Source organism: Sminthopsis crassicaudata, chromosome 4, assembly GCF_048593235.1.
Source record: "Sminthopsis crassicaudata isolate SCR6 chromosome 4, ASM4859323v1, whole genome shotgun sequence".
In the NCBI taxonomy this organism is placed as follows: domain Eukaryota; kingdom Metazoa; phylum Chordata; class Mammalia; order Dasyuromorphia; family Dasyuridae; genus Sminthopsis; species Sminthopsis crassicaudata.
The window spans coordinates 237,592,826-237,604,451 of NC_133620.1; the positions used below are offsets into that span (position 1 = coordinate 237,592,826).

The 11,626-nt window shown below is 35.1% G+C and overlaps 1 protein-coding gene across 1 annotated transcript in view; it reads left to right on the plus strand.

Moving 5' to 3' along the window:
- IMPG1 (interphotoreceptor matrix proteoglycan 1) overlaps positions 1–11,626 on the plus strand; it is a 102,979-nt gene that overhangs the window by 25,906 nt on the left and 65,447 nt on the right. Inside the window, exons 7-8 of the mRNA XM_074265432.1 lie at positions 3,032–3,090; positions 10,563–10,583. Coding sequence (XP_074121533.1) covers positions 3,032–3,090; positions 10,563–10,583 — 80 coding nt within the window. The remainder of the gene's footprint in view (positions 1–3,031; positions 3,091–10,562; positions 10,584–11,626) is intronic.

Below are 11,626 nucleotides of genomic sequence, written 5' to 3' on the forward strand. Positions count from 1 at the left end.
TGACATTGAAGTGAGTAAGATTTCTTCCCTCTGCTATTCTTAACTATACAATAGCTGGCTTCCAATATTTGAAGGGCTGTTGTTACATAGAAGAGGGATAAGATTGTTTGTCTTATCTGTTAGGATTGAGCAACAGGTGGAAGACTGTCTTTGGGATCCCTTTTAACTCTTGAGATTTCTGTGATTCTGTTACTTATCAATAAAAATAGGTAAACAAATACTTTGAGCCATCAAGGAAAAAATGAAAGAGTAGAGCATAGTACCAAAAAAAAATTAACTGAGAGTCCAGTACTTTAGAGTCTTTTCATTCTGCCACTAATTAGATATATAAGTGGACCAAATCACTTCCTACCCTTTGGTTTCAGTTAACTGCAAAACGAAGAGACAGGTTAGATGAATTCGTTTCAATGAAAATGCTTAGTATGGCTAATGAATTTAATTTTCTGCAATAGTTATTAATGAGGGAGTATCATGTTTCTGTACTCTGGAAACTCCACTAGCTGAACAAAGGGAAATTTTGTGAAATCCAAAGAGATGTCTCTTGCTCTCCCCACTTTTTACTTTTACACTATCATTGACACATTCATAAAAAGGAAATCCTCTGGCTATCAATATCAATTGCCCTCCCAGACAAGCCAGCTGTGCAAACATGCTCCACATCCCTCAAAAGCTAGATAGTAGAAAGTCAATCCACTTAGCATTAGCCCCTCTGAAGATTAGAAGAAATCATCTGGGCCTAATCAGGAATTAATGGACAGCATTTGGTAGTAATTTAATTTCTATAATAAACCTAATGAGCACTTTAATACATGTCCAAAAGGAATTGGCTACTTTGTCTGAATACCATCCACCAATCTACCTCTTCAGGTCATCTTGGCCCCCAAAGGCCATTTACCTGCGCATAATAAGTAGAAAATAGTAATTAAAAACAATAATGGCTTATATTTCTGCCATGTTCTTTTGAGATTTTCAAAGCACTTTTCCCCAAAAGTAAATATAAGTGGTATTGTTGGCAGTTAGGCAGCATAGTGAATGGAGAATTGAAGGAAAGACCCTGCCTTCAGACAAATACTAGTTGTGTAACTTTGGGCAAGTCACCTTACTTCTGCCTGCCTCAGTTTTCTCAGCTAAGAAATGAGAATAATAACAACTGCCTCCTATAGTTGTTGAGAGGAACAAATGAGATAATATTTACAAAGTACTATATAAATATTAGTTATCATTATTGTTGTTATCATATTACCATATATTATTACATTATAATTATCTTCCTTGTATTTGTCCCCTTTTGCAGATAGGGATATTTAGCCCCAAAGAGGTTAATGATATCCCAGGATTACACCATTAGCAAGTCTCAAAAATATGAATCTTGAAATAGTTCTTTTTTAACCAGTGATTTTTTTTCCATTTAATGTGCCTTTTTTTTTTTTTGAGGGATAGGAGAGAGAATTGGATGATATGAATCAGTTATTTCATCCAAATAGAAAGCTCCCAGTAAGGAATTTTCTATATGCACAAAGATTGTCATTTTCTCTACAACATAACATTAGAGAATTATCGTGGGGCCAGAGAATTATCATGGGCTCAGAGAATTATCAGGATTGCATAGTCAGCCTGTGTAAAAGATTCTAGGGAATGTTTCCGGATTTGAGGGCTCATGGGCGTCATAATGGATCAGAGAGGTGAGTTTTCACTTATCTTGCCAGGACCCTAGTCTTCACTTTACCACCTCTCCATTTCTCCTCCTCTTCCTTTCCACCATTCCGTTTTGTGTTGTCTTCATCTATTAGAAGGCAAACTTCTTAAAAGCAGGAACTGTCTTATTTACTTGTGTTGGTATGTCCAGCATTTAGCACAATGCCTGGGCTATAGTAAGCATTTAATACGTATTTTATCTGATGAGCATCTATGTGGCAAAGCAAAGACAGGCATCAAAAATTGTTCCTGGTCTGGATTTGTTATTTATCTCAACTCCCCTGAGTCAATCTCCAGGTTGTAAAAGCTGTCATAAGTTTAGTAAGCAGATTAACATTCATTCAGAGCTTTTGTTCAATACTTCATAGGTGTGAATATCTTGCATCTATGAGCTGGACCTACAGACAATTACCAGTGTTCCAGAACTTAACATATAGGTCAATAATTATAAAATATAGTACAATGCTCAAAATGAGTGATTTGAAGATTATCTGCATTACTGTTCTGTTCAGGCATCATGGATTACTCATTTTGGTAACAATATAGCCTTCTGCTGCTGTGTTTGCAAACACTGCATAGAGAATGAAAAAGTAATATACACAAAGGATGGTGAAATGTCAAATCAATTTAAAAACTGCCTTATAAAGTACATGAAAGCCAAAATTCCAAAGTCATTTCCCAGAGTATCTGATATTACTGAGCTATCTTTTTTATGTTTAGTATACATTTCCACATTTAAGACTAGTTCTAACAAGTAATTATTGTGGTTTTAATGAGTGATTCTCAAAATATTTTGCCTAAATTCTAGGTATATAAACAAAAACCTAATAGCCAAGCATCAGCAAGTATTGCTTTTAAATGAATTCATAACTTATTCAGAGAAAAGATTCCAGAAGACCAGAGCAAGTCATAAATTAGTCAAAAAATTAAATCAGGAGAAACTAGAGCAAGAAGAAAGTAAGAACCTTTGGATAAGGTTTGGAAGAAAGGTAGGAACAAATCTAAGTGTTTTAGACTTAAGTATAACTCCAATTGTTCTTTCATTATTGATTTATTAAACTAATAAAAGCAGCTATCTCTCAGAATTGTTGCAAAGTTTGAATATTTGTAAAGTACTTAACATCGTCCCTAGTACATAGAAGACTCTTAATAAAAATTTATTTCCTCCCTCTCCTCCTTCCTTTCTTTCTATTAGATATCTCTGCAAAAGGTACTTAATTCTTCCATCTTCCTAAGTCATGCAAAAAGTTCTCTGGAAGGGTGCTATTTCAAGTTAGGAAAGGCCTGGAAGTCTTAAAGAGGGATCTCATAGGGTTATTTCTCTTTCTCTCTACAGATGCAAAAAATCCTTAAGACACTTCCAGGATTCAAAGAAATCCATGTACTAGGATTTAGGTAAGTATGAAAATCTAGCTCTCTCGTTTTCCTAATCTTCTTACTTAAAAAAAAAAAAGTTATATCAATACAAAACATGTATTATTCATTCCTAGGTTTGGCTCATTTTTAACCTAAACAGAAAGATGCCTTCTAGATAGCTGAATCTTTAAAGATGAATATGAGTCTGGGTCATTTTTAAAAGAACCGAGTTTCTTCTGCCCTAAGGAAAGTGTTGTTTCATGTACAGACTTTTCCACTATGAATTACTGGCAATGTTCTTAATGATCCCCTTATAAAACTGGCTCATATGAGACAGATCAGATAAGGATATAAAGCCCTCTTTTGGCCTGTAGCTTAGAGAATGCAACCAGATTTTCCAAATCCTGTACAAGAATGCCACCATCTGTAAATCCTATAAAGCAAAAAGAAAGGATGAAACAATCTTCCAACAGCCTTCACACCATCAGCATTCTGACACATGGGCCCACAGCTGATGAAAGCAGCCTTGTTTTAATCCATTAGTATCAAAACACACTAATGTGGTGGGTGGTTTTGGGCAAGACTTTTAAAACCATTCATTATGCCAAGCATCCATCCCACACCCCCAGATGGGTTCATAATTTGCTATTGTAAAAATCCACAGCAGGTTTATCACTCAGCTCCAACATGAGCAAAAAATGAATCCCTCCCTGTCTCTAAGGTTAACTAGAGGGAGCAGGGAGATGAAGGTACAAGTAAAGTACCTTCTTGGCACACTCATTATCTATTTCTTTTTTAAGACACAGGATACTCTGAGTCAGCAGGAATAAGACAAGCTCATAAATAGTTTCTGTGTGGTGTTTGCTTGGTTGGTTTATTTCTTTTTAAGTTTCCATGCCCCACTGATTTGTGTTACTTCTACAGAAAAAAAATACTAAAAAGTGAACATAATATACAGTGAAATCCTTAATATTGACAAAAGTATATTCATTTGTCTTCATTTCATGATGCTAGTCTGCAGCAGTTCATGTGAAATTATATGTATGAAATCAAAACAAAATGGAAAGAATATAATTCTGAATATAGGCAAGCTGTAAATAAGCTGCTGCAGTGAAATTAACAGACTTTTAATTTAAATTTGTTATGGATGGCATAATAAGAAGACACTTAATAGAGAATTCAGATACATTGAAGTTTCTAAGATTATATTCTTCAAGGAAATAAAAAATGCCATCAAAATAAAAAATTAGCAGATAATGATATTTAATAATGATAATTGGCATTTACATAAAACATAATGGCACTATGGTATATAGTGAATAGAGCTTCAACTTTGTAATCTTTGAAATATACTAGATGAGTAATCTTAGCAAATACACAACCTCTTATTTTCTTGGGCAAGTCTTTGTAAGTCACAGAAAAGTTATTGATATGCATTGATGGAAAGAGTTTCCATAACAAGAAATCTTTACACCATGAAATCACAGACCCAGTCCACACATACACACACACACACACACACACATCCCTATGGCTTTTTCAGGAATATATGTATCCCCAAATATATATGTATGTGTGTTTACACACACACACACATACATACATACACATACATACAAACATACATACACACATATAGGGTATTCCAAAAATCTTAATGCAATTTTAAGCTTTAGTAGCTGAAGCTTTAATATCTTTAAAATTCACTAAGACTAAGAATGCCCTATGAGTATAGAGATAGAAAAGAGAAAGAGAATTCATAAGAGTCTTTTAGAGTTTGTGAAATACTTCATCTACATTATATCATTTGATCCTCAAAACAAGAATCAGGTATTACTATTATTCCCAGTTTCCTCTTGAGGAAATTGAAGTAAACAAAGGTTAAGTGATTTGTCTAGGGTCATATGGATGGATGCTAGATTTGTACCAGAACTCTGTCTACTATGCCACCTATCTACCTTCAAAAATCAAAGAATAAAAAGAAGAAACTCAGACCTCAAATTGGTACTCACTTTAGGCTATAACTTTCCCCTAATGGGCTAAATTCTTTTTAAGGACTAGATATGATTCCTTAAATTGATTGAAAAAATAAATGGAAAGATTTTCCCCTTGAGTTCCATTTTCCTTTGACTATAGCTCATTAAAAATTGTGTGTGACAAACCTTTTAAGTCATGTACTTAGAGGAAAAATTATCATTTTATTAATTAATCATGTTTAACTAATTACACAAAACAGAACAGAAAAATATTAACATCTCCCTCACTTCTTCAGTGCTATTATGAGTCCTTTTTCAGGTCATGGGCATAACCATGATTTCTCAAGGCTTTTTCCAGTCTAGAACAAGCTTTGGCAGGTTCCACTGATCTGGAATGGCATGGAATATTGGGCCCTTAATAGAGTATGAGCCAATAATATACTCAGGCCAGATCCTGCCATCTGCAAAGGCTGACTGGGACTGAATGTCTGTTGTCCAAAGACCAGCCTCACTAATTCTACAGAATCTCATTCTATCACTAAGTTGCCCACAAATTAATGAATTTTTCAAGTATAGCATCCAAAAAACTACAAAGTCAATGAGGGTTTGTGTTTGTGGAGAAAGAAGCCATATTGATGAAATTATAACTCATAGGATCATAAAATTAGAGCTAGACAGAGATCCAAGAGGCCTTCTATTCTGCCCTGCCCTCTCACTTCAGAGATAAAGAAACTGAAACAGATTTTAAGAGATTTGACCAAAGAATCACAGGTGGCAGATCTGGGACTCAGATCCAGGTCATTTGATTCTAAAAGCATTCTCTTGAGGTCAGATCCACCAAGGGAAGTATACATCAGGTAAATTCCTTAGTACTTTAAATGTAGAAAATTCCATTAATTTAATTTCTAGCATTATTAACTATTTTCCTCCAAATCACAAGCTTATAAACTGAAAGACACTAATCTCATGTTTAGCATTTCATTCCTTAATTGTGGAAATGATATCTCAAACTATTTTGTATCCTTTGTAAGTTATTTTTCTATCAAAGGAAAAAAATTGTTCTTCCTTTTATTTGTGCTCCCCTGCTGAATTGGAGTGAAAGCATCTTTTTCACTGGATTATCAGAATCCCTTCAATATTGTTTCTGCAGACTCAGATAGCTTCATATTAGGTTTCCTTTGAACATGATAAGCCTGTATCCCATAATTATTTCCTCAAAAGGTATAGAGGTTTCAGTTATGCCAGAAAATGAGGCCATGGGAATTATTTCATCATTTAGTAGTCAGCAACAGAAGTAGTCTTTTTTCACAAAGCACTGCCAGACAGACCCTGATGTCTGTAATCAGGAGACAGAACTCTCAGGAGAGCAGAGTGTTCTTTGTTCCCTATAATGGAAATGAGCAAAGTAGATATTAGTCCCTAGACCACTGTACAAGTCTGACCATGTCATTTCAGCTACTCAATAAACTCAACCTACTGCTGCCTTAAGGATCACCTATAAAATCCTGTTTGACTTTTAAAGCCCTTCACCATTTGCCCCTTTCCTACCTTTCTAGTTCTCTTACACCTTTACCATCTCTACTACTTACTGTGCTATATAGCAACACTGACCTTCTCATTGTGTCTCACACATGACATTGAATCTTCTAATTCTGTTCATTTGTTTTGGCTATCCCCAGGGCCTGGAGTGCTCTCTATCCTTACCTTCACCTCCTTGTTTCCCTTGCTTCCTTCAACTCAGCTCAAATTCTCCCTTCTGCAAGAGGTCTTTCCTGTTCTCACTCAGATTCCTCCTAATATTCCTCCCTCCCACCATCCAGTACTTTTTTTCTCTGAGATTATTGTTGTTGTTCAATCATTTCAGTCTGTTTGACTCCATTTGGTGTTTTCTTATCAAAAATACTGAAGTAGTTTATCATTTCCTTCCCCAGTTCATTTTATAAATGAGGAAATAAGGCAGACAGAGTTAAGTGACTTTCTTAGGGATATCAGCTGATATGTGTCTGAGGACAGATTTGATCTCAGATACATGAGTCTTCCAGACTTCAGTCCTGGCACTTTATCTACTACTGCACCATTATGCTGCCCCTAATCTCTGAGATTACCTTTCACTTAAATATATTCTATGAACAATTTATTTGCAGATCTTCCTTAATTAGAATGGACTCTCCTTAAGGGCAAGAATCATATTTTGCCTTTCTTTGTATCCCCATTCATTAGCACAATCTCCAGTATATAATAAGTCTTAATAAATGCATATTGATTGACTTGCTGAACAAATGATCTATTATCCTCTGATGGTAGGTGAGAATTCCCATTCCTGTGTAGCAAACTTCATTACTAATGAGGGTATGAGATAGAGCAGGGATGGGTCTTCAGTCCTCTCTCTCCAAAGTTCTATGGGCCGGTCCATTCTTGAAAGAAAGCTGTGATAAGAAAGGCTTTATTGATTAGAAATAAATGTCTTGGCAAGCAATATCAGCTTCATGAGAGAAGTAATATTGCAAAGAAACATAATCTGAAAACTTTATTTTATACAGAAACAGAATACTAGAACAGAATAGGTAAGAATACTTAAGTTTGTATCTGAAAAGGTCTTCCTGCTTCCAGAGGATATAGAGAAATTTGTATAACAAAGGAGTTCTCCAGAGAGTGTAAGTCCTTTTAAGTAAGATAGGAGTACTTCTCCTGAGACTGTAAATCCATTTGTAGAAGGTTTTGTTGGTGATTTTACATAACTTTACTAGGCTGTCTGGTTTCTCTCTCATCAATTACTATACGTGTTCTCTTGGGAGTATTGAGAGGTAGAAATGAGGGTCAATTGAGTTTGCTTTTGTTCTATTTTGCCACTGCATGAAAGCAACTACTAAAAGCTCCAGGTATATTTAATATACCTACTTATAAATTACTGAGCTATTAATCCCTTAATATTTAGCATACTCTTTCCCATCTCCATCTGTCATTTGAGATACAAAATGGCTAAACTGTGTGTGTGTGTTTTCTATGCTGAATGGTCATAAATAGAGTAATTTAAGTGAAATCACCAGTTTCATTGACCTTATGGCCATCCTTTAGGATTTAGAAGGCATTGCATACAGGACTCAGATTCATGGTGAGAAGGCACACTCTACTTAATCCTGCTGATTGAAGAAGGGAAAAAATGAAATAGAATGGCAAATAGCTATTCCTATGGTGAGCCTGAGGTATGAAAAATTACTCTAAAAACAAATTGTTCACTATATCAAATCATAGGATCTTAGAGTGGGACATGACCCACTTAGAGTGACTCAGCTCAGGAACTTAACCTTTTTATAACATAGACCTTTTTTAGCTGCCAGGTGAAGTCTGTGAACTCTTTCTCAGAATAATATTTTTAAATCCATCAAATGAAATGAAAGATTATAAAAGAAACTAATTATTGAAATGCAGTAATTTTTTGAAATTTAAGTTCACAGACCCCTGGTTAAGAACACCTGTTCTAGACCAACCTTTCCCTCAACAGGAATCTCTTCTGTATCTCAGAGAAGTAGTCTCCACTTTAAGACTTCCCGTAACAAATAACTAAAGAGCAGCTAGGTGATGCAGTGTATATGGCACCAAGATATATGTTCCTAAACAAATCAATTAACTTTCTTTGCCTCAGTTTCTCATTTAGAAAATGAACTAAAAAAGGAATGGTAAACTACTCCAGTGTCTTTGGCAAGAAAATCCCAAATGGGATCTTGAAGAGTTAGATATGAAGTAACTAAAGCAGAGAACTCACCACTATCTTGCCATTCCATCTCAACCCTGAGAACCCATTCTATTTTTGGACAGTTCTAGTTATTGAAAAGTTTATTCTTATATTGAGCCAAAAACTATCATCCTATTTATTCTACCATTAATCCTAATTATGTCCTCTGGGGCCAAACAGAGCACACTTAGTTCACTTTCCATATCAATTAGTCCATCATATTTTTAGAATCATAAATAACAGCTAAAAGGGATTCCAGAGTCTATCTCATCCAAACCCAAATGAGAAAACTGAAATACTAGAAGATTAAGGTCATCCAGTTAATTAGCGTCAGAGGCAAGATTAGAGCCCAAGTTCTGTGACTCCATCAATCATCCTTTTTCCACCATACCATGCTGTCTCCCTTAAGAGCACTTATAATTTCATTTTTTTTAGTCTTTTCTTATCCAGGCTAAACATCCCAATTGCCTTTAGCAGATACTTGTATGGCATGGTCTTTAGTCCCTTCACCTTCTTGCTTGTATATGCTCTGTTATGTTTCAGCTTATTAATATCATTTCCCAAAATGTGGTACTCAGAGCCAAACTCAGTACTATTTTGTTAACTGAAGGGTTATCCTCTTGTTGGATACTATGCTTCCATTAATGTAGTCTAAGTCTATATATAGTTTTGGACTTTTGTGAAAATAGAGAGGGAGGAGAAAATGGTTGCCTTGTCACAATATTAACTCATATTGAGTTTGTAGTATACTAGAAACCCTAGATCTTTTTCATTTGAACTGTTAGTTCAATTACTAAATATTTTTATTAAGCACTTAACATGTGCCAGGTGATAGACTATTGTTGGATTCCATTCTGCACAACTGATTATTGGAATTTAAGTGTAGGAAACAGAGAGGCTTCCAGAATACCAGTAAGCAATGGTATACTTGTCTTTGTGTAACAATCAACTCTCAGGTAGGGGAATGGAGAAAAAAAGTAACACACTCAAGTTTAATCTATATTATTAACATTTTCTCTGTGACTTTCTTAAGTCTAGACAATCAATGAAATAAATAAAGCCTCACTTTGTAGCATCTACTAATTTTTAAGGTATAATGCTGATATTAAGAATTAACAATTGCTTCTCTTGAGGCATATATTCCTGACAATAATCAATTTAGTAAATTATTTCATCTCTCTACAAGATGTTATTGGGATTCCCTTCTTAGAAAAACTTTTTGTTCAATAGGACTACTCACAATGTATACTCCAAAGAACAACTTTGTAACTTCTTCCCAATGTACAATAGGAAAGCAGACAAGAAGAGAAAAAAAAATTGGGAAGAAAGAGAAAAATGTATCAGACATAAGTATATACTGACACAAGCTCACCTACAATTCAGAATCCATAGGAGGAACCTTAGGAGGAACATTGCAGGTCAATTAGACTAACTCTCACTTTACAAATAAGAAAACAGGCCGAGAGAGGGAAAGTAACTTTTCCATGGTTAGGAAAGTAAGTAAGTAGCCGGGTCAAGTTTGAATCCAGGTCATCTGTCTCCAAACCCAGTTCAAATCCAAATTCATTCTATTAACTTTCTTGGACTTTTTACTTTTATCATGTAGTTTCATGTTATTCTCAAAATCTCTTCTTAAAGACTAAGGGCCATAAATGTCTTTTCCTTATGGAGCCAAGACAGAAATGACAGAGAATAGGAGAACTATATGAATATATGAAATGTTCATTCTTCAATCTCCATAGCTCATATAAATATTCTTCTTTATTTTTCACATGTTCCCATTTGGATATGATGCACTGAAGACCGAAGAAGGAAAGAGATGGGTAATTTGCATTCTTTCTTTTACTTTTAGAAACTCAAGAGATTTGTTTATTCGATATACATTTACTGAACATCTGCTCAGTACAAGGCACTGTATTAGGTGCTAGGGACACACACACACACACACAGAGGAAATTTCTGCCCCCAGTAGCTTGAGTTCTACTTAAGCAATTTCCTAACAAATCTATATCCTGGACTAGTAAAGTAAGCCAGCCCTTATTCAAATATAGTACCTTGGTAAGCAAATGATAAACCAATATTTCTGATGCGGTTAGAGAGTTGTAAGAATTGATGTGAGCATCTTCTCTGGTCTCAGTGCAGGTCCAACGTGAAAGAATTCATGAACCCTAAAATCTTAGTGGCAAAAAATGAAGTTTTATTTTTCACCAAGAAGCTCTCTCTTAGTGGACAAATCTCTTAATGAGAAAATTTGCAAAGAATGTGTTTACAGAAATCTATTTTATGAGCAAATCTTGGGGGCTGGGGCCAGTTTGAGCTGCAATTGAATGAAATCACTTGGAAGGTTTTTTTCCAGAATTTGGAATTTCCTGAATGGGGATTCAGCTACCCAAAAGTTCGATGGGAGGTGATTTGCCCAAGATCTCCAATTGAATGAGCCACTTATCTTAGAAAAGGCCCCTCTGGAAAGTATGCCCCATCCCAGACTCTCTGGAGTTTGAGACCCCTAATCTCCTTTCTTTTACAGAGAAAAGGGAACACAGTTTCAGAGTGATTCTTTTACAGATTAAAGGGACACAGTTTCAGAGTTCACCCCCATCATTTCTTTTATTTCTTTTACAAGTTGAAGAAATCACTTAACTCATCACTAGCATGAGTTGTAAGAGATGGACTTTTTAGCCTAAAAACATTCCCTATGGGAAATAGGCAAATTGAACCAGGGAATCAATCTATCCATCAATCATTAAGCATTTATTAAGCACCTATTATATGCTAAGTACTGGATTAAGCATTGTAAATACAAAAACAAAATTGAATTTCTCTGCCTTCAAAGAGTTTATATTCTAATGGGGCATTTATTCTAAAT